Here is a 27,094-nt window from a genome sequence, read left to right on the forward strand (position 1 = left end):
CATCAAAAAGAGAAAATTGCCTCCACTCCCCAAATGAGTAGATTATGAAAAGATGCTTACAGATGGTTCACAAGGCTGCAGCTGGTTTCTTGTTCTCCTTTATTTGAAAATCAAAGATGCTGTAATTCTTCAAGATCTTTGTGAGAAAAAGAATCAGAGAGGTGCATTTGGGTTTTTACATTATGTGACTCTGAATCCTAGAACAACGAGCAAATGGTGGCAAAGCAGCTGAAGTGTCTCACTGTGGCTCCAGAGCTCGTGTGCCTGGCAAATCCATCCTGCAGGCTGTAGGATGATCCTTGGCTGTCGCTGATCACACTGCAGGTTGGACAGGGCAGGATCTGCGACGCTGCGTCCGGGAATGTGCTAGGTCCACTGAGCAGCCTAGGTTTGGCAAGAACTCCAGCAAAATTGCAAAATAATTGGTGGCTGCATGCTAAAACCTGGATGGAAAGGTAGCCCTAACAGTGGAAGGACTGCTGATTTCTGGGGTCTGAGAAAGCACCTGCTCCTTTTAGAAGACGCAGGGATTCTTTCACCCACCTCTAGACAAACCCCTTTCTGCCCTGGCTTTGGGAGGGATCTGAGCAATGTGATTTAGGGGCGGCCAGCAGTACCCTGCCGCACCAGCTGCCGCCAAATCCCGAGCGCCGGAGGAGGGAAGGAAGGGAGGGAGGGAGGCACGGCCGTGCCACGGGGGGCTCTGCGGCGGAAACTCGGTGCCCTCCGAGCCCCGCTCCCCGGCGCATTCCCTCCGGGAGCATCCTCCTCTGGGAGCATCCCCAGCCGGGAGCATCCCTCTTCGGGCACAGCCCACTCCGGGAGCATCCCTCTCCGGGAGCATCCCTCTCCAGCCACAGCCCCCTCCGGGAGCATCCCTCTCCGGGCACAGCCCCTGCTGGGAGCATTCCTCTCCGGGCACAGCCCCCGCCGCATCTCCCGCGGCGGTGACGCCTCGGGTGCGGCCGCTCGCCGCACATCTCCTCCCTCCACTTCAGTAAGTTCATCCGGATTTTTTTTTTTTTTTTAACCTGCAAGTTCTTTTTTTTTTTTTTTTTGTTTGTTTGTTTGTTTGGTAGTTTTCCGTCTGTTTGGAAGTGCAGGAGCAGAGGGCGGGCACCAATCCGGTGACTCTCCCCAGATTCCCCCGGGAGAGGCGCTCCGAGGGCGCAGCCGGCTCCCGTCCCTCCTGATCCCGGCAATCCCGGCTTGCGAGGTACCTCGGGATGCGCTGGGGGTTCTCCGGGGGTGGGCGGCTGCGGCGCCGGCCTCGCTCTGTCTCTTATTTTGGGGGGACAATTTGCGGTGTTTTCTCGCAAATCACAATCATCGTGTGAAGCTTTCTCAGCCGGGACGGCGGTGAGCCGAGGGAAAGCCTCGCCTGCAATTTTGTGCCCGTGTGCTTGTTTTTACTTAATTTCTCCTCCGAAGGGAGGCGTGTGAAACCTCCTCGCAGGTTTTCATCGTGGGGTTTAAAGTGCTGTGAATGTTGGGGTTTCGGTGCTATGGGATTTGTGTTTGGTTTGTTTTTGTTTCTTCCCCACAGCACTCAAAGCATTCACCTGTCGACCTCGCCTGAAATAAATGGTAACGTGTTTGCATCTCTCAGGTTATAGTGTAAAGAAAGGTGCATGCTTACCCACCCTATGAACAAACAGGTCAGTACCTAAAAGAAGTGTGTTTGGTGTTTCAAGTTACTTGGGAAAAAGAATTTCAGTGCAGTGATTTTTACCGGTGTGCATTTAACTAAGTTAAAATGTCGGTGGCATAAAGAAGTTGAGTGTGCTATTCTTTGCAGGCAGGAATTCTTTTTGCTTGCAGGCAGGGTGAAGAAAGTGATCCTTTCAGTGTGCTCACGTGTGGTCCAGCATAATTAAGTGGGTGTGGAAAATATGTATTTACACTGTTTCTTCCTTCAGGATGACGTCGTTTTAATAATGGAATGCAACTGGGTTTTGATACTCGGTCAGCACCTTTTATTTGTCTTTTTGCCAGCAAGTGCACAATGGTAGCAAGAGTTCTTTACCTTCCAAACTCTGTTTAAACTGTGGAGTGAACTCTCTGATATCTCCCCAGATTTCACTGAATGGGCAAATGTGACTGTATTGCCTGGTGTGTGAGACTTAGATGTGAGTGTAGCCAGAGGTAAACCCAGGCCTGTGCTTCTGATCCAGTTCTGTGGCAAGGCAGCAAAGGTGTCAGCTGTGTGATGACTTCAAGGGGTCACAGTGTAAGGTGCCCTTTTGATACAGAGGGTATTGTGTAAATCAGGATTTGCAGATTATCTCTGATGAAATTGTCCTGATTGCTGATGGGACAAGATTGTATGGGGAATGTCTTAAGAGATCTGCCTTTACCTTACATGCTCCCTCTCAAAAAAGATTTTTGAAAAGAGAAAAATAACCTCTGATGAAGACAAATCCCAGTACCAAGGAAGTACATGGGAAATTCAACTAAGATTTCCATTTTCCAGAAATGGGAGCAGAAAATATTTACTCATTTAAGGCTTAAGTGTCAAGAGTCAAATAGTCATTATTGTTTTGTTTTTTAGTAATGCTTTGCTTGTTCAAAGAGTCATTTGTCCTGCATGTTTTTTCTTTAATGGTGACTTGTTTTTTTCCAGCATTGAACATCAGTGCTTTGATCCAGGAGTGACTGGTATATATTAGGTTGCAAGCAGATTGTTCTCTTTCAGTCACTTGATAATATTATATAGATATATCATTCAAAATTGAAATTGAACATTCAAAAGCTAAAGAAAATGACTTTTTGTCCCCCTAAAGTATTTTATCCAGACAGTTATTCATAAATGCGTAGGTAAGAATCTTCTCTCTCCTTTCAAAAAGGAATTGATCTGTATAAATACTTCTAATTAGTATGTTCTGACATTGTCTGCAGGTTGCAGTATAGGTGTTAATATATTTTGTAACAGTAAAATAAAGATTTCATTTTTTCATTTGTGCCCTGTGTACATAATGTTTCAATGCCTCAGAATAGTAAAGCAATGAAGAGAAGTAAATAAATCACCAATGTTGCTGGTAATTTTATTTTTAAACTGATGATTTATTTTTGACTGATGATTAAGATGATAAAGCTATTACCAAGCCAAGAAAGAAAGTATTGGAAGAGTAGATAGACAGTAAACAAGGAACCCATATGGATTTAGAAAAGGGAGTAAATGAATGTTAAAAACTATGTTTTGGAAGTAAGATGTGTCAAAAGAGTTTCCAAATGGTTTCTGAAATAACAAAGGCAGGCAAGTTCTCCTTGTTGTGTTCCTCTGACATTTCTAAACTTGCCATGTCCTTCAGCTGCCTCTTTCCTCCTCAGCCCCTGGGGAGCATAAGGGTTTTTGACATGTGGATTGTCAGTATTCAGAGGTACTGAATGATCTCCTGGGGTTAAGAGATGTCTGGTCAGGGACATGGAAAAGGATGAGAGGAAGTTCTAGGAAACCTAAACCACATTTGAATTCTAGGAAACTTTTCTAGAGGATATGAACATATAAATAGCCTTATTGTTAGTATGCATGTTTCATGCCACCTTGGGGTTTGTCCAACATAACCATGTTAGATTTACTTAGACTTAGCAACTTTTCATTGCAAAATCTCTGAGTTAAAGTGTATATTTTATATTTTATGTGCAGTGATAAAAATAGGAATAAGCACATACACATTTCCTCAGCAGCTAGTAGAAAGATGCCTACTTTAATGTTCTTAAAACCTCCTTTTTCATTTTTTATTTTGTTGAAGAAGCCTGCATGTCTTGTAGACACCAACCTTGCACCTCTGGCAGGAGCAGCCAGCTGCACTCAGTGGAGCAGCCTCCCTGAGGTGTCTGTGTGTCCGTGGCTGTGCCAGGGCTGTGGGAGCCAGGACAGCATTGGGTGAGCTCCAGCCCAGCCTGCCTGGCCACAGCCTGCCCTTCCTCAGGCGTGGCAGGTGGGGAGCAGGCTCCTACACGTAGGCACCATGGAGAAGGGGCAGGTGCCAGGTGAAGTCTGGCATCCTTAGCACGGCAGTGCAGACACAGCCCTTCCAGACAATGAAAAGTTAGTGGTTGCAAAACACCAGGCAGTTCTCGAGGAGGAGATGGAATTTCCACTAAGTAATACAGTTGATGAAATTAGATTTTATGAGTTTCAACTGATTGAAGGCTTCAGGCTTTAAGAGAGAATAGCCAAATCCTTTCAAATTCCCTAAGTGTTTCCCACTTTGTCATTTCAGGATGCTCACCAGAGCCCCAGGTGTTGTTGCCCAAGTGTTCCTTCTTCTAAGCATAGTCCTTGTTATTGCTATTGCAGTGATTCAGATAAATCAGCAACAGATCCTCTCCCCAGGGCTTAAGGTAAGTCTTGGGATACCTCAGAAAGGAAAACTAGGTTTTGAACTGATATTTAATAATGGGCCTTTCTAAACTCATTTTTTATGGGGTGATTCAAATGAGCTCACAGCCATAAATTAATGTTTAATCATATCATCATGGGAAAACTAAACCTGAGAGAAAAAGAATTGGTCAAGGGTCAGTAGCAAAGCATGAAAAGTATTTCTTGATTCCCTCCTTGTGGTGGGTTTTGCACCATGTCTTCTTCAGGACTGAAAGGCCAAATGGGGAAAATATCTCACTCCTTTTTTTTTTTTTTTTGTTTGTTTGTTTGTTTGTTTTGGTTTGGGTTTTTTTCTTTTTGTTTGTTTTTTTTTGTTGTTTTTTTTTGGTTTTTTTTGTTTTTTGTTTTTTGTTTTTTGTTTTTTAGTTTTGCCAGAGATTGGAAGTAATTTAAATATAATTTTGAAGTGGGAAATACCCAGAGTTTAAATTCTGCCCCCAAGCACAGCTGGGAAGTTTATGCTGACATCTTTGCAAATTGCTCCTGTGTATTAAAAGCATTTGGGCTCTAACTATGCACTTGATCCTTTACCACATGTTGGGACTTGCTGAATGTTAATGGAAGCAAATGAACTTCATTAAGGGGGGCAGAGCAAACTGCAAAAGACAAACTGAAATATTCTGAAGATCAGGCTTTGCCTTCTGCTGTGGAACACGTGCAGGTTCTTCAATGAGAGATGGACAGAGCTGAGGAGAAGCTGTAGAAAATACCCTTCTAGGAAGCTGTGCAGCCTGGCATGCAGAGTTCTGTTTTTTTCCCACGATCCTCTTGTCAGATTTTTCTTTGAAGTCCCTTCTACCTTTCCAGCTGCATGGGTATTTAACTGGATGGTTCACATACTGATAAACGATAGGCTAATGCCTCGTTGCACTTCATGGGATTATAAACACCTTTGGCTTTGTCTGAATCATTGGTGGTGTGTGAGTCAGGCAATGGGCAAAACTGTAATTCTGATTCCCATTTTATGTGTTTGTGTGGTGTGGTAGGGGGTGTGTGCTGGGATCATGCATGGGGCTGCAGTGCCTCAGGTGTGGGCTCTGTTAAACCCAAATGGCTGCTGGCAGCAGCCTCACATCCCACCAATTTTCATGCAAGGCAAGACTGGACTGACATGTATCCCAGCTGAAGCCAGGACAAGGCTGAAACCACTACCTAAAAGACAGCCTACACACCTCTTGTGTTTGTCAGTAATTCAATTTCACATTCAGAAAGATAAAACTGTTTACCTTACTGTTTGAGGAAGCACTGGAACCACCTGGACTATCTGGAGCTGGTTTAAGTGGGAAGGTTTGCTTACAGCAGCTTCAACACTGCTTCTGCAGGAAGGCTGGTGTTTCCTCTACTGTGTGTGCCTTGGCTTTGGATTTGAGTTTGGGCTGTAAGCCTGCTAATGCAGGTGATATGGAGGAGCCTGAGTTTGATTCCTGAGATACTGAGTCGTCCTCAGTGAATAACTGACATTCACAAGAAATTCACAGTAGAAGGAGGAGCTTGGTAGGCCAGTGAAACCCTCCAGTACCTAAGATGATATGATGGAGCCTGGAAACAACAGTGTCCTGAACTTATGGTTGTCTAAAATTAATTATGGCAAAACATGATGAAAGCAGATTTATTTTTTGTAAATGGCCTTGTTCTTCTGTTACTACAGTTTGGCATGAAAGCTCTTTCCCAAGATGTGTTGAGAGCATCCATTGTGGCACAAGAGATAAATTATATGCTATGCCACTGGTGTTTTAAACTGTTGTTGCAAAACTGAGTATTTTGGATCCTTCATGGTTGGATTATCTGAAGAATGAGCAGGTCATTAGTGAAGGAAGGGCCTGCCCATTGCATGGGGCTGGGGCACTGAAAGAGCTTATGACTCACTGATACACACCATGAAGTGAGAAGAGTGATGAAAACTGTAGCACCTCGAGGGGTAAATTAAGAAATACAATAATAAAATGGGTTTTTTTTCTCTAGGGCTCACAAAACAGCAATAGACAAACAGATTTTTTTGATTGGTACAAAGACTTACTACATTCAGTGCTATCATCATTTACAATTGCAGACCTCTCCACTAAGGACATTTGTGTTTTCTTTATCACCCTTCTCACTAAAAACATCTAAATTTTTCATGTCTCTTTTGGTGCTTAGGAAGTGTTTTACATTGTTTGTGGATGTTATACTTGATTAAAAATTGTTCAAACCTATGTAGCTGAATTGAAGCATGCATCAAGCTTAGATCCACTTTTGTGACCTCCACCTTCCCTGTAACTGGTTTAACTTGCTAGCTTCTCTTGGCAGTTCCCAAAGTGACTGCAAGGCAGTGACCCATCATAACTGTGCCTGCTTTAGGGGTCTGTGCATCTCTAAGTCCTCCTATTGGAATGGTACTCAGGCTAAAAAGGTGATTGATCCTGGGACTTGTGCTTGCTTATCTGTTGGGATTACTACTCTTCAGGATGTACCTACAAAGCCACATTCCCATAAGAAGCATTTTCTTTCAAGTCACTTTGTTTCCAACTTTCTTCCTTCTTTTTTCTTCTGGACTAGAAAACAGAACTCTGAAGCTTTTCTGGGTTAATATCTCCCTGTCTTGTCTGACTGATCTAGTCCATTGAGAAAATGGTGCAGTTCTTGGATATTAGGGAATTACCTGGCCTTTGAGATGATGGAAATACTCAGTGAGACAATTGAAGGAGAAAGGAAAGAAGGGAGAAAAAGGTTCTTTAATAGCTGCTAGCCTGGGATAAGGGTTTGCCTGTGCTCTCACAGTGCATGTCAAAGCAGGAAGGCATTGTTGTCCTTACAGGCAGCCAAAGGTGATCCAACTTGGACAGCTTGGACAGAAATCTAGCGGCCCTAGAAAATTTTAATCCAGCCAGTTTGTCTTTGGCAGCCTGCTAAGACAAGGCTTGTAGAATTGTCTCACCTTCTTAAGATGCAGCATCCTGTGTAATTTCTGTTTTTTTAATTAAAGATTAATCTTGGTCCTAACATGCGGCACGGTTCTCACTGATCACCATTTTTGAGGCTTCATGGGCCAGTTTGCACACAGAGAACTCACACAAGTCCTGAGGAGCTTCACGAGCCACCTCGAAATGGGCCCAACAGACCTTTTCAAAAATGAGCATCTATTTAAGGAAGAAAGAGGCTGTATAGGAAACGTAGAGGAGGAGAAAGGGGAGAAGGAAAAAAAAAATTGTCAGTCACACATTGATTCAGATAAGCGTACCACTACTCTTTGGGATGGAAATCTCTCACTTCCAGAAGGAGGCTGGGAAATGCAGGGGAAGGAGAAGTAGCTCTAAAAGCCCACAGTTAACTGAGGTAAAAATACTTCCATTATCTTCCAGCTCTCCTTGGGCATGATAGTTAGCTCTAAAAGTAGCCAAGTTAAAAGCTTATGTTTGGCACTTTCAGCTGACTGAGACTAGATTTAATTAGTAGTCCTTAAGCAGATTGACCATTACTGTGTTATGTACCTCCAGGGTGCTTGTCTCTTCCAAGGAGAGGAAATACACTCAAATTATCTTTGCTAAAGTTGTTACTGAAACAGAACCTAATGATGTAGTGGTTTGATAGTATCTGTGGAGCCTTTAATCTTTTAGTGGATCAGGGTAAATATTGTCTGCATAAATATAAATGAAGTTTTCATTATCTAACAGTCCTCTATGAAACAGACTAGGCTGGTATTGCTGGTATTCTTTGGGGGCCAGGAGTTTTTAGGATTCCAGTAGAAGTTGGGAATAATCAGGTGTGGAAGCTGAATGGTTTGCCACGTGAAGCAGAGATCCTTCCCAGTCAGACTTTTTGGTCCCACAGGGAGGCACAGGGATGGAATTTATCAGCCTGCTACAGGGGCTCTTACTGCTTTGCAGACAGATGGAAGCTCTCATTTTTCAGTATTGTCAGCTCCTGGGCATCTGCCTGTTTGAAAAGAAAAAAGCTGACAGAAAAATGAACCCTATACCGTGTGACTCCTAACACTTAGGTGACTTTGGAAGAGCTGAACATACTTTCAGGAATCATAAAGAGGATACCAAGATTGCATTTTGCTTCCCTTTATGAGATGAGATTGCCTTCCCAGTTACTACAGTTTTCTTCAGCCATAATATATGGGAAAGGGGAAAAGACTGGTCTGGTGAGCAGTGGGACAGGATGGAGAAACCTTTGCTTTAATCTCAGAGTCCAAGGGACCTGGGGCAAGTAATTGAAATCTCTCTCATTTATTTAATAAATAATCATGGGGTAATATTGATTCTCTTGCCCTCTGTGTTGCCTCATGCCCTGGCACAGCCTGCTCTCTGGTGGACTAAACCACTCAAAGGGAGAGGTTTATGGGGCAATTAGGAAAGAACCAGACTTGTTACATCATTCTTACTGTCGACTATTATGTACTTTACCTCTTTGCTCATAGCTTTATGGATCCCTTGTGCATCCTTGAATCTAAAGCCTGTGCTTAGATATCAAACCCTTCAGTGTTCAGGGAGTGGACTGGGATAAAGGGGAATGAACCTGCTCCAAAATCAGGTCCTAACACAGCGTTATCTATTTGTCAGTGTGGGTTTTGAACCTGATGCTGAAAGGAGATGAGCATTCTCCATCCCCACTGAATTAATTATTGAAGATATGTAGTATGTTCCTTGGTTTGCAGCCAGATTCATTCTGTGCTTGGCTGTTGGATTCATGCCTAAGCTCCTAACACTAGAACTAATCTCTCTTGTAAATAATACACTGTGCATGCATTTTCTAAATGTCTGGTGGTGCAGTGGAGTGCAGCTGCATATGGGCATTTAAGCTGTCATTGTTTGTTTCTTCATCTAATCTATTCTTTTTTAATCCCCAGTATGGAATAGTCCTTGATGCTGGATCCTCTCGGACTACAGTTTATGTCTATGAGTGGCCGGCGGAAAAAGAGAACAACACAGGAGTAGTGAGCCAAACCTTCAAGTGCAATGTGAAAGGTGAGCTCAAAGGAAAGTTCCTTAGTTGTTTTTAGCCTTGCTTGTACTGTTTATTCTCCTCTCCTCTCCTCTCCTCTCCTCTCCTCTCCTCTCCTCTCCTCTCCTCTCCTCTCCTCTCCTCTCCTCTCCTCTCCTCTCCTCTCCTCTCCTCTCCTCTCCTCTCCTCTCCTCTCCTCTCCTCTCCTCTCCTCTCCTCTCCTCTCCTCTCCTCTCCTCTCCTCTCCTCTCCTCTCCTCTCCTCTCCTCTCCTCTCCTCTCCTCTCCTCTCCTCTCCTCTCCTTTTTTCTTCTCTCTCTCTCTCTTCTTTTTCTCCCACTCTGTTCAGTGCTGCAGAGGGAAGACCGTCAAGACTATGTCTGTATCTGTTAGCATAAGTTCTTTTCCTACTGATACAGTAAGGTGCTCCAGTAATTGTATCAGAGAAAGGAAATTGTAGCAAAATTTGATTTACTTCATGGCAGTGCATGATTGCTGCAGACAGAATTAAATCTTAAGAGAGTCAGGACCTGTAAATGTTCAGTCTTTGTGTTTCTTTCAGAATAAAAGTCTTATATATACATTTAAAATAGCTTGGAATAAAAAGAGTTTTAGAAGAATGGGAATCTAGCTCTTGTTAGTAGTTGTTAATTAAGCTTCACGACAGAACAAGGAAGTAGCTAATAAAATTATTGAGTAAAATAGCTAAATTGGCAGAACTATTTCTGACAGGGTGTCATAGTTTTATTGAATTTGTAGGTGTAGCCTGTGTCTGAGGAAGACCTGTGTCTGTGCACAGCTAGAAGAAGTCCCACAGGTACCACTGGCTACCTGCCCTGTCTTTTGTCTGAGGTTTTGAATTGATTCACTGCAGACAGACAGACTAGGCTGACTTCTGATCACACTCCAGTATGGTTAGATGGTTGTGGATTCCTTCACAGGAACTCTTAGTCAACTTCAGTGACATCTGACTCAGCTTTCAAAGTTATGAAAATGTCACACATTTTGTGAAAACAGATGGCCAGATAGGGGAGGGAAACCAGGTTTTCTGTTCTCTGATAATAACTGCAGTGTTCAAAGAGAATCCTCCCCTTCTCTCTCAGTCATGGTCTTGCCAAGTCTTGCATCCTTCTTTGTGTCTGGAAATAGGTGCTGGAGATGCAGCCACAGAGGCCCATGAGTAACAGGGAGTAGAAATCACTGGTTTCTTAACAGCACCAGCATTTTTATCTTCAGTGTTAAACATATGAGTGGGCATTCTTAGCAATTCTAGAACAAGGAAAGGAAAGCAAGGGTAACATGAACAGAAGTAATGCACTGCCATGTCTCCAATGATGAAATGTCCTTACAAACTGCTGGAATGGTGGCCAGCCTGCCAAGGTGAGGGGTACACTCTGCTAATTCATGTCTTGACTTATTAGGAATGTTTCCCTATAGGAATTCTGGTGAGAGAAAAATGCACAGAGAAACTGCATTATTCTTTGTCCCAAAAAAAACAGGGTTGTGAATTTGATTGAATTGGTTAGATTTTATTTTATCTATGGGGAATACAAATAGATTATGAAACAGAGGAGTCCAAATTACTGTGAACTGTCTGGGTTCATGTCCTTAGCCATGGTCAACCAGGAACTCCTCATCCTTGAGTGTACCAAATCACCAGGGTACACTCTTGTAGTCTTGGATAACTCCGCACTGGGGGAGACAGAGGGCTGGTTCATGGGAGATGTCCTCAGCTAAGCTGTGGGTGATGGTGCTGAACACATCTGTCAGTGTTTCTTTAGTGACCCTCTAACCACAGTCTTCAGCACTTCAATTGGGGGATGGTTCTGGGCATAATAAAAGGCAGATTTTCACATACCTACTGAACTTGAAGCTCAAATGATCAACTACTCCGTGAATTATGTGATGGTTTTATGACTTAATTTCTGCTTTTGTTAAGTACCTCTGCCTTTGTGCTTAGGAACCAGTCCCAAATCCAAATCCTGTCTTTGTAGTGCAGTTAATCTCACCTGGTAGGGCTCTAAGCATTGGTAAAACAGGCAGTTGTCCAGAAGAAAATGGTCATTGCTATTCTTTCATTGTGACCTGCTCTGTCTGAAAACTGGAAGATGGGAAGTTGCAGCCACCAAAGAAGTATGAGGCAGTGGCAGCTGCTGAGGATGTTGCTGCTCTGTTTTCCTCTGTAGCAGCTTTCCTTCCAGCTTCAGGCCTGTTTGTGCTAGACTTAGGACTCTCAGAAAGTCTTATTTCAAAACCAGGGTTGTGAACATCTAATGATGACATGGTAATGTTTATGCTTAAATTCACACAGTCTAAAAAAGGAGTTCTGGAGTGTGGAATCTGTAAAGGCTTACATAATTTTTTTTCTATCAATGCAATGTGACTAAACATAAATGGTTTCTCATTTCAACTCAGTAAGAGCCCCTCTTAGCTTAGCTTGGGACCAGGTTGTGCAAGACATGGCTGAGGTAGATGGAGTCCTGGCAGTTGTTCTATTGCAAGGCACTGGCTTCATGGGAGTGCCTGGATTACTCCCAGTGCAACTTCCTCAGCTGGGGAATTTTAGTAAGGAATGTTTTATTTTCACCCAAGTTGAACCTGAACAAGTTGAGATCCTGATGATCCTTGGAGTGTTGAGCAAGGCAGGACTATGATGTTAATTGTTTAAATATTTCTGCTCTTTGAAAGCTTTGGAAATTTGGAAAGCTGTTTACTAGTTCATGCACCAGAGCAGACTTGTACCTCTATGAATTCAAGAGCCATTTCTGTGCATCTTGAAATGCACAGGCACCACATGGTTTATTCCATAAGTGCTCCTATTTTTCAGCCTTCCTACCCTTGTATGCAGTTATAGCAGGGGGGATGAAGGGGGGAAATGTCTTTCTCTTAACACTTGTTTGCTAATTGGGCTAATTTGTAGTTGGCAAAGCAGGATGAAATCTATCTCCTTGTTCTCTTTTAGGCCCTGGTATATCCAGCTATGAGAGCAGCCCTGGAGCTCTTGCCAAGCCTCTTGATGACTGTCTGAATAAAGTCAAGGAGAGAATACCAGTCCATCTGCATAAAAACACTTCTGTTTATCTGGGGGCTACAGCTGGCATGAGACTGCTGAGGTATGGCAGAAACTTCAACTACTCTGTATGCATACTAGCATAGCAGTCTGTGAAAACAGAATGTGAAAAATGTACTGGATGCATTTTTACCCACTGGAAATTGGCCATCTCAAAAGGAAATGGAGCCCAGCCAATTTAATTTAATTAACTTTTTTGATAGGGAAAGCGTGCCTGCATAAAACCCCTCTGTTCTGCTGTATTGAAAAGAAACTTGCTTTATTTTGGAGAAGGCAAGAGTTTAATTTTCTCTTTCACATCTGTCACAAAATACAGTGTCATGTAAACAGATAGTGTTTGTGCACATCCACGGGCAGCAAAGGCAGATTGATGCTAGACACTGCATTCTGAGTGTGGATGTGATCTGATGTGATGCAGCTTTTGGGGTCTGTCTGTGGCTTTAGCCCTGGCACAAACTGGCTTTATCATATTTGTTCTGTGGCTAAACAGAGCTGAAAGAGAGATTCCAGGACTGTTTCAACCAGAATCTGTCATATAAACACTCAGTTAATTAAGAATAAAGGTGTATATAAGGAGAAAAAAACCCACCCATGAATGTGCATGAAAAAGAGTGAAGTTGGTACAGACTGAGGGAGTTGCTTGCTGAAACAACACTGGATACTGGCTGCTCCCTATCATAAGCTTCCCCTTTAGTGAAACAATGTCTATTTCATTTATTAGGTGATTGTAAGAGTTTTCTTGAATTGCTAGTCAGTGAACAATAAACATGAAATTGCCTTTCCAGATGCTCAGTGTCTCATGTTTTGTGAATTGCTTAGGTTGCAAAATGCATCGGCAGCCAATGAAGTCCTTGCAAGCATTCACAGCTACTTCAGAGCACAGCCTTTTGAATTTAGGGGTGCGCAGATCATAACTGGGCCAGAGGAAGGGGTGTATGGATGGATTACGGCCAACTATTTAATGGGCAATTTCTTAGAGGTGTGTGGAAAAACTGCATGATTTTCTCTTCACTGTTTCTCTCTTATAAATGAGAAGTTTGAGAGGACGTGCCTGTGAAAGTGTCATAGTTGCAACCTCTGTTTTCCCCCGAAATCTCTAACAGGGTCTTTTTGTGGCAGTAAAAGGGCAAATATAAATCAAAGAATATGTTGTTATGGGAATGGGACATGGCAAAGGTAAAATCATTGATCCTCAAAAAAGAGCTCTTCTCTAAATGACATTGGGTGCCTTACCTAAAGTTAGATCACTCTTAAATGCATTGGTATGTTAAGTGTGACAGGTGTTGATTGTCTTGACAGTGGTGCCAGCTAAAGATCTGTACTTCTGCCTTTTTGCTGTCCCTGCTGCCCTACTGGTGAAGGACCTGCCTGGCTTAGGGGCCTCCAAATTGTTTGGCAGTGTTGGCACACTTGTCTTAAACAGACAAGACTGCTTGAAGCACTGAAGGTGGTCAAATATGCCCCAGCTAAGCCAGAAATCATTTACACACAGCTCATTCCAAGACTGCAGGCTACGAGCAGTAGACCAACTGTCTTGTGTAGAACAAGTAATACCAATACAAACATGCTCATGATATTCTCAAAGTTGGAATAGGGTCAGGCAGGAGCCTCATAGCAGACAGGGAGCCAGATGTGTTGGAAGATCCCTTTTTAGGTACAGGTATTCAGTGTGATTTAATTCAGAGTAAAAGCTGTACTAAGATCTGCATTTGTGGCAGGAGCGTGCTGCCCTCAACACCAACAGCACAGATTGTCTCACTAGGCTGAAAGGAATTTCAGCCAGTGCTGCTGAGTATTTCTGGCTGTCCTGACTGAATGGTTCCTATCAGATCATAGCCATTAAATAAGAAGGAATTGCTTGTTGGCACTGTGAGTGACAGCTCATGGTGAACGTGCAGTTTTAAAAAAGCAAGTATTGGAATCACCCATTCTGTAGGAATCTTTCTTGTTGTGTGCATTTCATGCAACAAAGATGGCATCATGAAGGTGGTGCAAGTCTTCTATCACATGAATTTTAATAATCCAAATATCAAATTCCATATGGCAAATTCATAAAAATGGGCTGCAAGGTGCTGTGAAACCAGTTTAGTTTAGAGAGTTCTGTGAAGAAATGTGTGGAATATCACTAGAAGAGAGAAATTCTGACCTTTCTTGTGACAATGGGCTAACAGGCAAATTCTGTGAGGGATTGTTTATGGGAATTTTTCACTGTAGAATTTTATTGTGAATATATATGCTAGCCCATAAACCTCATAGTTTCCCTTCTTTGTGTATACATTAATCTCGTCATGCTCATTGGGTAAATATTGGCATAGATAATCATAGAAAATCTGTATTTGGCACTGTGACTACATATATCAAATACAGAATTCAGGCAGTATTTTGGGTAATAGAGAAAAATGTCATCTGAATGGATCAGACTGCAGTTTCAGTGGAGGAAATGTGCAAATTAAAGGTCCTTGTTCTTTTGACTTTGATAGAGTTTCATCTGAGTTTTTTGCATTCTTCACTCTATTTTCACTCTCTTTTCACTCTCCATCTCTGTGATTTTTTAGTATTCTATTCCTTTAATATTTCTTCTTGTCTTGAAACAAGCAAATCTTGATACCATTTCCATCCAGATTTGCTTAAGTTCTCATGTGTATCTGAACTTCAATTCCCTATATTCTAGGATATTCATTGCTCTGGCTAGTCCTATGCTTTGATCATTGTGCTGTCCTATTGAGTTGAACACTATGCTGCATTCATTTTCCCATCTTTCAAAATCATTTCACTCTCTGTAAGTACATCCCTCTTACATAAAAACATCTGTATGCTTTCCTCATCCTTACTTTTTTTTTTTTTTTTTTTTTTGAAAGAGTGCAGGACAGAGAAGGGGGAAGTTTCAAGAGGTAAAGAGTAGAAAAGCTTGAGGGGAGAACAAGCAGATGATATTTCTAATTCTCCTTTTTAAAATTTTTACATGTAGAGAAACCTCTGGAGGACATGGGTCCATCCTTACAGAAAAGAAACTATGGGTGCACTGGACCTTGGAGGAGCTTCCACTCAAATTTCATTTATCCCTGAGGACCCTGAGGAGCACCTCAATAGCACCTTGCAAGTGAAGTTGTATGGTTACAACTACAATGTCTACACTCACAGCTACCAGTGCTATGGGAGAGATGAAGCTGAGAAAAGGCTTTTAGCATTGCTGCTCCAGGTCTGTTTAAGACCCTTTGCTATGTTGCTCTTGCAAGTGTTCAGTAATTGTCTGAGCAGGGTGTTAGGCTTGTGCTCTCTTCCCTTTGCTGGAGTCTGGAGACTCCAGTTAGAGCTCAGCTGTGTTTTGTTGTGGCCAAATGTGCTTAGGTTTCATATAAAGAACCTCATATTTGTTAAAAATTAGTGAGAGTTCTGTGCCATTTGACAAAAAGGCCTTGTAAATATTTTGCTGATCTTGCCAATGACTTCTGGAGAAAAGAGTTCCTATGAATTACAGTGATCAGCACTGTTGTGTCAGTAAACAAAAATATATGCAGTTTAAAAAGATTCCTCTAGTTCATGCCAAATTAGGTCTTTCTTGCTTTTGACTAGTATTTATTGTTTGGGCTTTCTTGTCTGTTTCTGTTTGAATCTTTTTCACCCAGAAATCAAACACCAGTACCAGTGTGGATAATCCCTGTTACCCTCAAAACTATAACACAGCATTAACGATGAAGTACTTCCTTGGCAGCCTTTGTACACAGTCCCTGAGACCAGAAAATTACTACCCAAACCAGCTTGTGAATTTCCATGGAACAGGAGACCCAGGTCTGTGCCAGGAGATGGTTTCTTTATTGTTTAACTTCACTGCTTGCAGAGACAGAGAGGACTGTCCATTTAATGGAATACATCAGCCAAAAGCAAAAGGGAATTTTGTGGTAGGTTTGCAAACATAGTGTGTTTCTTTTTGAATTGGCTTGCTTTGGGTTTCTGTAGTTCTGAAAGTAACCTGTCATCCACTCCTTTTCTACAGGCTTTCTCTGGATTCTACTATACAATTAATGCTTTGAATTTATCTGGGCACTTTTCCCTAGATGACTTCAATTCAAGTATGTGGCTTTTCTGTTCACAGAGCTGGGCACAGGTAAGTGGGTTGATTGGTTTTTGGTGTTGTTGGGATTTTTCTTTTCCATTTTAAACCTCTAAAAGAGGGATACAAAAATAATATAGACTGGTGATGTATTCAGAACCTTTCAGAAGGTCTGTACCAACCCAGTATTTGTTTTTCCACTGTGCTTCAAACCATGTAGTATTTCTGTCACACTTAACACTTGGAATAGGTTTCAAAATTTCATTTCACAGTTCCAACCATGCTTTAGAGATGACATGGAAATTTTAGAAACCATAACATCCTCAATCTTCAATGTGCAGTTTTATGCTTATTTTCATTGTTTACTCCATAAGTTATGTCACTTTGGGAGTTTTTCTGAATTCCTCTATCTACATCTTAACTTGTGTTTCTGGAAAATGTTGCTAACTTCTAATTAGAACTCAAATATTCTCTAGTTACAAAATCCCAAAGCATTTGCTTTTTCCATAATTAACATGCTTTTTTAAAAAAACCTTTTACTTTCAGCTCCAGTTTATGCTGCCTAAATTTGAAGAAATATATGCTAGATCCTACTGTTTCTCAGCCAATTTCATTTATTACTTGCTTGTACATGGTTACAACTTCAATGCAGAAACTTGGCCACAGATACATTTTCAAAAGGAGGTGAGTAATAATAATTTTCTCTTACTGTCATTTTAATCCAAAGAGGTCAAGGAGCAGATAGAAGATACAGCAGCCTGCAAAAACAGAATTATTATAAACAGCATTAATAAATGGCTGTCAAATGTTTGGCATAAGACAAAGCCACTTTTCAAACCTCAAGAGCAATCTCAGCCTGTTTTCAGAGGTCACAGCATTACTTGGAAATGCTACATAGATTCTTTTAAAGAACTCTAAGCATCAAACACTTGTGTTTTAAACATTTCCCCAGTATTTTGCTCTAGGCAGTGATCTGCCTAAAGCACCTCACCAGTCAATGTCAGTTTGAGCTAACCCTGAGATCAGAACTCTGCTTTGCTGTCTCCTGGCAGAGCCTTGGAGGAACAGTTTGTAGTCAGTGAGTGATGATGAAGCAACTGGGACAGTTTTCATCCTCACCCAGATCACCCATCTGTGCCATAATCTGGCTCTCTGGAATAAGAATGTATTTTGATGGGGTATTGCCTTTCAGTTGACAGAGAGAGAAGGCTTGCAGTATCTGTGCAATAGATGCATTTATTTTCCTCTCTGCTACTGCACAAAGCCTTACTCTAAAACCCTATCCCAGACTGTCTCCTAATGTCCATATAGTTTAGAAATGCTTCAGCACTTGCATGCAAAACCAACAAAGGAATAGGCTGTAGATCTTCATGGTGGATTCTTAAATCCCCTTAGATGCAGGGGATGCTGGCATGCTGTGAATTAGAAATCAAAAGCAATGTTTTCTGAACAGTCATGTCCATTACTCTTGCACTAAGGAATCAAGTAGGATTTTCTTGCCTTATTTTGACCTCTGGTGGACAATCATTAGCAGCTCTGGAGGAATGTCCAATCTTTAGCTGTTCCACCAGGAAAACACCATAGAGTTTACTTTGAGATCTTAATCTGGACTGGGCATCGGGGTAGGGTGTGGATTTGTCTTGATATTTAAATATTTATTGTATTGTCCCCAGCAAATAGGAGCAGCCAGAAACAGCAAGATTTTCCTGTATTTAGCCAAGACTGTAAAAAGACTGAGCAAAACAAAACCTCAAAAGGCTAATTTAAAATTAATACCTTTGTTTCCTAGATTTTACACTAGGGTAATCATGAAACTCCAAAAGGCAAAACTACATTCTATTAATTAGATCTGCCCCTAGACAAATAGTAAGATCTAATGTTGGCTGATCAGCTAAGCTGCCCCAGAGATAACAGCACAGTCTCACTGTGACTGGAGGGTGGGTTTTTTGTCTATGCTAGGAGTATATATTTCCTTTTAATTAGTGAATACAACCAAAGAAAAGAACCTTGGCCTAATGCTAAGATCTGGGCAAGATCCAGAGCTAGATGATTTGCAAAAATTAAAAGTTTTAAACCTCATGATGAGAGGAAGACAAAGGACACTCTACCTTTTGATCCTGTGCTTATCAAGTGCCAGGATGATGACTTAATGAAAGGGACAGTGGAAAACTGGTAAACTGTTGCTTAAACTAGAGGTGGGGAAAGACAGCAAAGCAGGACCATGGAGCAAATATATTCCCTTTGCTATTGTTTCATCCATTTTGAAGTAGTTTTTAATTTATGTTTATTTTTTAAATGGAAGAGCCTAGTTTTGGTTCACTTGCAGGCACAAAACTAAACACAGAATAAAAATTATAAATAGAGTTCCTGCTTTGGGAACTTTATCCTGGCTTCCTCTTTGTCCATGTTGGTGAGACTATTTGTGGGGTTTTTTTTGTTTGCTTGAACTCAAATGACATCCTGGGATTTGGTCAAAGTGAGGGGCTAATTTTAGGAATTGCCATTGTAGTCATGGGGTTTTTTATTTGTTTGTTTAAAATGTGTTTCTTGCACAGAAAATTCCATAACTGGCTGTCTGCATATAGACCACACATCTTTGTACCCATCTAATACCTGTGTCTCACTTCTTTAGCCCAGTGACCAATTTTATTACCATCCTCTGTAACAATAGAAAAAGGGTAATTTAAAATGCTTCTGTATCTTCTTTGTATATTCCACTAAAGATTTCTCCTTGCTGATTAAAAGGACAGTTGCAGTTCACAGCAGCTGAGCTTTTGGAGTCCTCTTTCACTGACTGAATAGGACTCCTGTGTCTTTATTTCAGGTTGGTAACAGCAGTATAGCATGGTCACTCGGTTACATGTTAAGCCTCACCAACATGATTCCAGCAGAAGGAAAGCTGATCCAGTTACCTCTGAAACCTTCCCTGTTTGCTGGGCTCCTTGTTTTCCTCACAGCTACAGCACTGCTGTGTCTCCTCTTCCTCATCTACTTGTGTGTTGTATCGCACCATCGGAAGGACGTCCCTCGTGTTGAACATGTATTTATTCCAGAATGAATGAACTTGGCTGAAGGCAAAATAAAAACTTTTATAGTGCTGTTAAGCAGAACTTTATTTTGCCCCCAATTTTTCAAAAATAAATACAACAGAAATCTGGACCAGAAGCATAAATAGAGAAGAGGCACAAAGAAATCTGTGATATGGTGAATGGGAGTGCTTTTGAAATATTTTGGTAATTGTTTCTGTAAACCTAATTTGTCCAGTGTGCAGCAGAGAAAACATGTCACTTTGCTTTGTAAGGGATGATTTGCCTTTTCTTGCCAGGTATGCATTTTTTTTTTTGTTCATTAACTCTGTGCTAACTGGTGAGCTCGAGTTGTGATGGATTTGATCACAGTGGCAATTGTTTAAGATAAAATTAAACAAGCCAGTAGCAACTGTGGGAGGTGAGAATGTTAGCTGTCCTTGTGTGCAGTGCTGACACTAAAAGCCCTGAAGTAATCTCATTTCTGAAATTGAACAAGCACTGGATATTGACAAGAACTGAAAGGAAGAGCTGTGATAGAATTGATTTTATTTCTGTTCCAAATGGATTGATCCCCATCACAAAAAGGTGTAATAAACTGTCAACACCTGAGCCTGTCATTCTCCAGGCCAGCAAAACACCTTTTCTGTGTGGGTTCAGGAAGGCATTACTGGAGCTGCAGTCATGGCAGCCTTTCCACTGTCCTTCAGCAGCACTGGGGTCCACCTGGAAGATGTTCTGCCAAACACACTGACTCCAGAGCTTTCCTAAAAGTGCTGCTGCCTTCAGGCAGCAAACAGCTGGCTTCCTTGAAAGCCCAGGCATTCCTCAACAAACCTCACAGGACTATCTCAGCTTCATCTATACCCAGTATTAATTAGGGGATAGAGAAGAGAATAGTGGCCAGTATTTTTACCCATAAATAATGGTTTTAATTTCAGTCTTTTGTTTCTGTATGACCTTCTTACTTATGTTTGGTTGTGGGGTTGGCGTTGTTTTCTTTTCTGTTTTTTTTCATAGGCTGACAGATGATTTGAAGGGAGCTAAATATCTTTTCAAATGAAAAAAAGAAAAAAGTGATTTTTCAAGCAGATCAATAGGGCTTTGTCCCTTCTCTATTGATATAATGCTAAGTCTTGTCAGTCTCACTGGAGTAGCAATAAAGTAAAAGGTATTATAAGATGATGAAGAGCTCTGTGGCATTAAACTTATATCTGATAAAGTATAAAATTTACTTCAGAGTGCAAGGACATTACAGAGGCTGGCATGAGATATTTCATGTGATGGATCTGTAACTGCAGTTACGGGTGAAAAAAATCCCAGACAGTTGGATGAGAGCATTAAATGTATTCTTTTGTTGCCAAATTTTTGTAGAAAATTGTATTCTGGAATATTTACTTGCCCTACAAAACATTTGCTTGGTGAGTGGCAGGGCCATTCAGATGTGGTTTTACACAAATGGAACACTCTTGGAAGTTAGTCTCTGTAGAGCTGGCAGCTAAAGAACAAGTAAATTTGTTCAATAAACATCTGGACTTCCAGATGTACTTGGATAGGCCTAGTATCTGTTCAAAGAATAAAATTCCCCCTGTGAACCACCTGTTTTGCTTTTTCAGTAGTTGCCTCTTGTTCTTATGTATATAGTCTCCCCCAGTGTCAGCAGGATACCTACATGCTCTGTCATACCTCTCCTGGCAGTTTCAGGTGGGAAAGCTGAGGGTGTTGAACTTCCAGCCAAGCAGCTTCAGTGACCACAGCAGACTCCTTCCCCAAGTGTGAGCTGGAACCAGATCAACAGGCCAGATCCCTGTCCTGCTGTCTAGAACCAAAAGGATCTCTGGGAGAGACAGGGAAGTTGACAACACTTGGGAATGTGTGCAAACCAGAGGTTATTTATCTTTTTATACTCTTCAGTGCCTGCTATGAAGATTAATAAAATTGTGAAAAGTTAAGCCAAGTGTACTTTTTATTTTTAGGATGTTTTTTCCCTCCTCTACCAGTATTTTCAAGCTGGTAGAAAAGTTATTGTTAATAGAGGGGTAAGAAATCTCTGAAATGTTGTTCTAGGGAGTGGAAATTTGCAAGCTGCAAAACTGATCCAGGTTCTGAAGTGGACAGGACTCATTATCTCCTGAATGCCATGTTCTCAGCAGGAAAATCCTGATGGTTTAAAGCAAGCCACTCTTATATATAATATACATATATATATATGTATATATGTATAAACATATATATAAAAGCTGCCTGTTCCACTGATAAGGTCTCCTTTCCTGCTGATTAGGCTTTAAACCTGTGGTTGTTTCACCCCAGCTAGCTGCTTGCTCACTCCCCCATCAGCAGGATCAGGGTGAGAATGGAAGGATAAAAGCTGGAAAACTCCTGAGTTGAATAGGGAAAGTAAAAACTACACACACAAATAAATAAAGACAAACAATTAATTCACTGTTCCTCGTGGGCAGGCTGCTGTTCAGGAGAGCAGGGCTCCATCACACCTGGTGGTGACTTGGGAACACAAACACCACTCCAAATGTCCCCTCCTTTCTTTCTTCCCCCACTTTATAAACTGAGCATGATGCCATAAGGTCTGAATGTCCCTTAGGTCAGTCTGGGTCACCTGTCCCAGCTGTGTCTCCTCCCAGCCTCCCACACATTCCCAAATTCCTGGCCAGTGTGGCAGGAAAGGCCTTGGCTCTGTGCCAGCCCTGCTCAGCAACAACAAAAACGTCTTTACATGATCAACCCTGTGCTCAGCACAAATCCAAAACACAGCCCCGTACCAGCCACTGTGAAGAAAGTTAACTCTCCCAGCCGAAAGCGGCACGAAGTATACAACGTGTTAGACCAAAGAACATTCTGACTTAAGGTAATCTCGGTGTATCGCACACTTGGCAGAACAGGGCGGGCTCACGGTGGGCGGTGGAGGACCGCAGAGAGGGGCAGCTTAATGCAGGGCCTACGGAGGAGAGTGGGACCTGTAGGTGGTTAGGGAAGAACTGATTATTCTGGAGAAGACCCGACAGAGCAGCACAGGAGACACGGACAGCAATGGGGACGGACGCGAGCGCGCCCGGCGCCGGAACAGCACAGCGCATGCGCGGCGGCGCCACGGCCACGGCGCGCGTCCCCGCCCCGCCCCGCCCCGCGCAGGCGCAGCGGCCGCGCCGAGGCGCTTCCGGGCGCCGGCGGCCCCGCCCCGCCCTCTCTGCTGCCGCCGCCATCATGGTACGTGCGGCCGTGTCCCGCTCCGCCGGCCCGCCGGCCCCGCCGCGCTCCCGCCGCGCTCCCCTGCATCCCGCCCGCCGCCCCGGCGCTCCCGCCCGCGCCTCCATGTGCCCGCACCCCCCTGTGCCCGCACCGCGGCGGGGAGCCCGCGCCCGCCGAGCCCGCGCTGGGCCGGGGCCGCGCTCCGCGTGTTGTGCGGGCTCGGGCAGGGCCGGGCGCGGAGCGCGGCGGGACCCGGGGCCCTTTGCTCAGGCGTAGGGGTTTCGTGCGCTTGGAAAGCTTTCCAGGAGCTGAAGGGAACTTAGGAGAAAGATGGGGTAGGACTATCCGCAGGAGCATGTGGTGATGAGGCAGGGGGGAATGGCTGCAAACCGAAAGGTAGTAGGTTTAGATTAGATAGTAGCAAGAAATTCTGTACTGTGGGGGTGTTGAAGCACTGAAACAGGTTGTCTAGAAAAATTGTAATAACCCATCCCTGGAAGTGTTAAGGACCTGGTTGGATGGAGCTCTGAGCAACCTGGTGAAGATGTCCGTGCCACAGCAGGGTGGTTAGGACTAGGTGATCTTTAAGGTCTCTGTCCAATCCAAACCGTCTGTGATTTTTTGGGGAGCTCTTCTAAAGGCTCTCAAAGCCTTTAATCTGAAAATGTTCCTGTGTGTGTTCTCACCTAAGTGTCCATTCCTGCCTGCTCTCCCAGGTGTTCAAGCGCTTCGTGGAGATCGGCAGAGTTGCCTACATCTCCTTCGGGCCTCATGCTGGCAAACTGGTGGCCATCGTGGATGTTATTGACCAAAACAGGGTAAGTTGTGAGTGCTGTGCCTGCATTTCCTCCTTTCTGCTTTACCAGAAGCTTGTATGCTGAGGCTCTGTGTATTGACTTCAACAGAAATTTTGTTTTCGATTAAGTGATTGATAGAAGGATAGGATATAACAGCTGTTGTATTTGAAACCTTTAGGAGCATGCTTTTTCCCACCAGCAAATGATGCATCCCCCTCTCTGCTGTATTTCTTACTAATGGAATGGCATTAATGTATGTGTAAAGTGAATATTTAGGCTAGGAGACTCCTCCTGTGCACATCTTAGTTTTGTGTGCCTTTTTTTTTTTTTAATTCAGTTTGGTTTTTTGTCAAAGGCCTTTAAAAATCTTTCTGTAAAGCTTGGGTTGTGCAGGCAAGATTTAACAATCTTCACTTTTGTCTGCATGATATGTGTTTCAATTTTGGGTCAGTGTTGTCAAGATACTGTTCATACATGATTAGGAAGCAGCTGTCTAAATCAAATGCAATGGGAGAGCTGCTGCAAACCCCTGCCATCTGTTTTCTTTCTTCAGGCGCTGGTGGATGGCCCCTGCAGTGGTGTCAGGAGGCAGGCCATGCCCTTCAAGTGCATGCAGCTGACTGACTTTGTCCTGAAGTTCCCACACAGGTGAGTTGGCATCTTTCTTGACCTGAGTAAAAAAATGCTGTCTCTTGAGGAGTGATCCTTGCTAAGTCTAGAAAGTTCAAACAGTAGGGGATTAACAGTAAAAATTGGGCAGACTGTGATATCATATTGAATATGTCTAGGTTTTTATTGCCAGTGTTGGCTGATAGCTGCTGTTCAGGAGCAAAGGAAGTCTCACAGCAGTCAGGGCATCTCACAGGTAGTTCTGTGGTGGATGGTGTGGGGGAAAGCAATGTAAATGCTGCTGCAGCTTTGCTTTTGCTGTTGCTTAAGTCATCTTCAGGCATTAAAGAGGTTCCCTGCCTGCAGAACTACACTGGAATTGCAGGAGGCTGAACTCATTCTGTTCTTTTAGCTCAGTTAATGTATGAATTTCTGTAATTTAGAACCAACAAAGGGTGGTGCTTCTGATCCTGAAGCAGTGCTAGATAGCTGCTCATTTGAACAGTGAGGTGGATTGGGAGCAGATCCTGAGGTCCATGATCAGTGGCACGGGGTCTGGTTGGAGGCCTGTCACCTGTGGTGTCCCCCAGGATTCAATACTGGGCCCAGTACTGTTTAACTTACTCATCAGTAATGAGTATGGATGAAGGGGCAGAGGCATCCTCAGCAAGTTCATTGATGACACAAAGCTGGGAGGAGTGGCTGGTATCCCAGAGTGCTGTGCTGCTGTTCAAAAGGATCTTGACAGATTGGAGAGACAGGCAGAGAGGAAATTTTGGAAGTTCAACAAGGGCAGGTGGAGAGTCCTGCACCTGGGGAACAGTAATCCTGAGCACCTATTCAGACTTGAAGCCAGTTTGCTGGAAAACAGCTCTAGAGAGAAGGACCTGGGGAGTCCTGGTGGACAGCAAGCTGTTCCGTGAGCCAGCAGTGTTCTTGTGGCCAAGAAGGTCAGTGTTACCCTGGAGGCATTAGGAAGAGCATGGAGAGCAGGTGAGGGAGGTGATGCTGCCCTGGTGAGGCCACACCTGGAGTGCTGTGTCCAGTTCTGGGCTCCTCAGGAGATCTGTGTGGATCTCCTGGAGCTCAGGTGACCATGCACTGCAACAGGTTACCCAGAGAAGTGGTAGAGTCTCCCTCACTGGAAATACTCAAGAACCCTCTGGATACAGCAATCCTGTGCCATGTGCTCTGGGATGACTCTGCTTGAGCAGGGAGGTTGGAACAGGTGACCCCATTGTGATCCCTTCCAACCCGACCCATTCTGTGATTCTGTCAGTTCTAGTGAAGCATTTATTCAACAAAACTTTAATTAGGCCACAGAGATGCATGTGACCTTGACTTGAAGTAGGTGTGTGAAGGAATGTAGTAGAGTCATCTTCCCTTGAATGAAATTTGGGAGGCCAGCATCAGGGAGAACCTTTTTTAATAAAGACTGTGGATATGATTTTGTGTCTGTTCAATGCAGTGCTCGTCAGAAGTGTGTGCGACTTGCCTGGGAGAAGGAAAATATAAATGAAAAATGGTCAGCGACAAGATGGGCAAAGAAGATTGAAGCCCGAGAAAAGGTAACAGTGTTTCACTGGATGGGGAGTGCATGCACTGCTCTTGTTTTGTAAAATTAGGTGCAGTTTAAAAGCTGCACGTTTTCAATAGCAAGCTAGGATTAAAGATAGAAAAGGCATAGGTTTTTAACAGCTTAAACTTCTTGTATTTTAACAGTGAACATGGTTTTGTTCAGTTACTTCTGTAACAGCCTCTTTTCCTGCACCTCTTCTCCTGCATCTTGGCATGTTACAAAGGCCTTAAATTGTGAGCTAGTTCCAGAAGTGCAGCTAAACCTCACTGGGAGACGATCAGTTACTTTTGGAATGCTTTGGGATGCTGAGCTTTACTACTTATATCTCAAGAGTTTCACAAGTGATTCTTTTTTGTTGGCACAGAAAGCCAAGATGACTGACTTTGATCGCTACAAGGTGATGAAAGCAAAGAGAATGGTAAGTGTTTGCCTGCTACTTCTTTATGGGGTTAATGCTTGTAACTCTCACTTCCAGTGAGAGTGAGTCACATCCAGTGTTAGTAGCCTTAATTTCACAGCTGGCTTGAGGTGTGAATGCCCACATTTCCATGAGTTTTCCATGCTTCTTTGTATGTCTCCACTTCTGTAGTTGATCAGACTTGAACTTGTATAATCCATGTGTCAGTCCTCCCAAGTTACAGCTGAGAAAGGAATTGCCTGCTGATAAAATCAAATATTCTGGGTGGGTTGCTGTTAGTATTTCACCCTCTAATGAAAATCATTACACATGAAATATTGAGATGCCTGAGCTAGCAGCTAGAATGATAATGTCCACTTGGTAGATTGGAACAGTTTCAGGTGGAATTTGACGTTTCAGATATAATGCATGGTAAAGGGTGATAATGAAAAGAGACAGAATCTGAAAGCTTGGAATTTGACTTAAGGCAGAGTATTTGAACTCTTGCTCTTTTCATTCTGATATAGTGTAAACATTTTTTTAACAGAGAAACAGAATCATCAAGCATGAAATGAAGAAGCTCCAGAAGATGGCTTCTAAAAAAGGCAAGAAGCCAGGGAAGCCAGAGAAGGCAAAAAAGGGCAAAAAGCCAGAGAAGGCACCCAAGGCTAAGAAGCCAGAGAAGGCACCAGCACCGAAGGCACAGAAGGCACAGAAATAAAATTAATTTCTCATTATGTATAACTCTGTGTCCTCCTTCTGATTTTAAAATTACAGACATTTGATTTTAAATTGTAGTCATACGTTTGTTTTTATTTCTGACCAAGAGTTGTCTGTCTCATTTTTTAATGGCCCAAGTGTAGTATTCCCTGGGAACATGCAGAAATGCTTTTGCCATGCTATACCCTATACTCTATAACCAATGGCAGTTGAAATAATTGCACTCCCAGTTATTTGAAATAGGTCAGATCCTGACATTTAAAAGCAGTCTGCTATTGGAATTGTTTGGGAATGTACAAAATTACTTGCACAGACTTGAGTGTAAAATA

The 27,094-nt window shown here is 42.8% G+C and overlaps 2 protein-coding genes across 3 annotated transcripts; both read left to right on the top strand.

The window, feature by feature from the left end:
- Positions 1-623: 623 nt before the first annotated feature.
- ENTPD3 (ectonucleoside triphosphate diphosphohydrolase 3) lies at positions 624-21,408 on the top strand. Of its 2 annotated transcripts, none has more exons than XM_056485394.1 (11): positions 624-997; positions 1,547-1,658; positions 4,227-4,347; positions 9,219-9,336; positions 12,275-12,425; positions 13,202-13,361; positions 15,351-15,581; positions 16,009-16,281; positions 16,377-16,487; positions 16,980-17,117; positions 19,258-21,408. In XM_056485394.1, exons 3-11 carry the CDS (start codon positions 4,228-4,230, stop codon positions 19,489-19,491), a joined length of 1,536 nt encoding a protein of 511 aa, XP_056341369.1. In that variant the 5' UTR covers positions 624-997; positions 1,547-1,658; position 4,227; the 3' UTR covers positions 19,492-21,408. The 2 variants fall into 2 exon arrangements, with proteins under 2 accessions (XP_056341369.1, XP_056341368.1); XM_056485393.1 differs by having other exon boundaries at positions 653-1,216.
- A 1,189-nt stretch (positions 21,409-22,597) lies between these two features.
- On the top strand, positions 22,598-26,842 carry RPL14 (ribosomal protein L14). The gene is made up of 6 exons (XM_056485395.1): positions 22,598-22,681; positions 23,380-23,481; positions 24,014-24,108; positions 25,538-25,637; positions 26,013-26,066; positions 26,593-26,842. The coding sequence occupies exons 1-6, from the start codon at positions 22,679-22,681 to the stop codon at positions 26,764-26,766; spliced, it is 528 nt and encodes a 175-aa protein (XP_056341370.1). The 5' UTR covers positions 22,598-22,678; the 3' UTR covers positions 26,767-26,842.
- The last annotated feature ends 252 nt before the right edge of the window (positions 26,843-27,094 follow it).

Source organism: Oenanthe melanoleuca, chromosome 2 (genome assembly GCF_029582105.1).
Source record: "Oenanthe melanoleuca isolate GR-GAL-2019-014 chromosome 2, OMel1.0, whole genome shotgun sequence".
Taxonomy (NCBI): Eukaryota; Metazoa; Chordata; class Aves; order Passeriformes; family Muscicapidae; genus Oenanthe; species Oenanthe melanoleuca.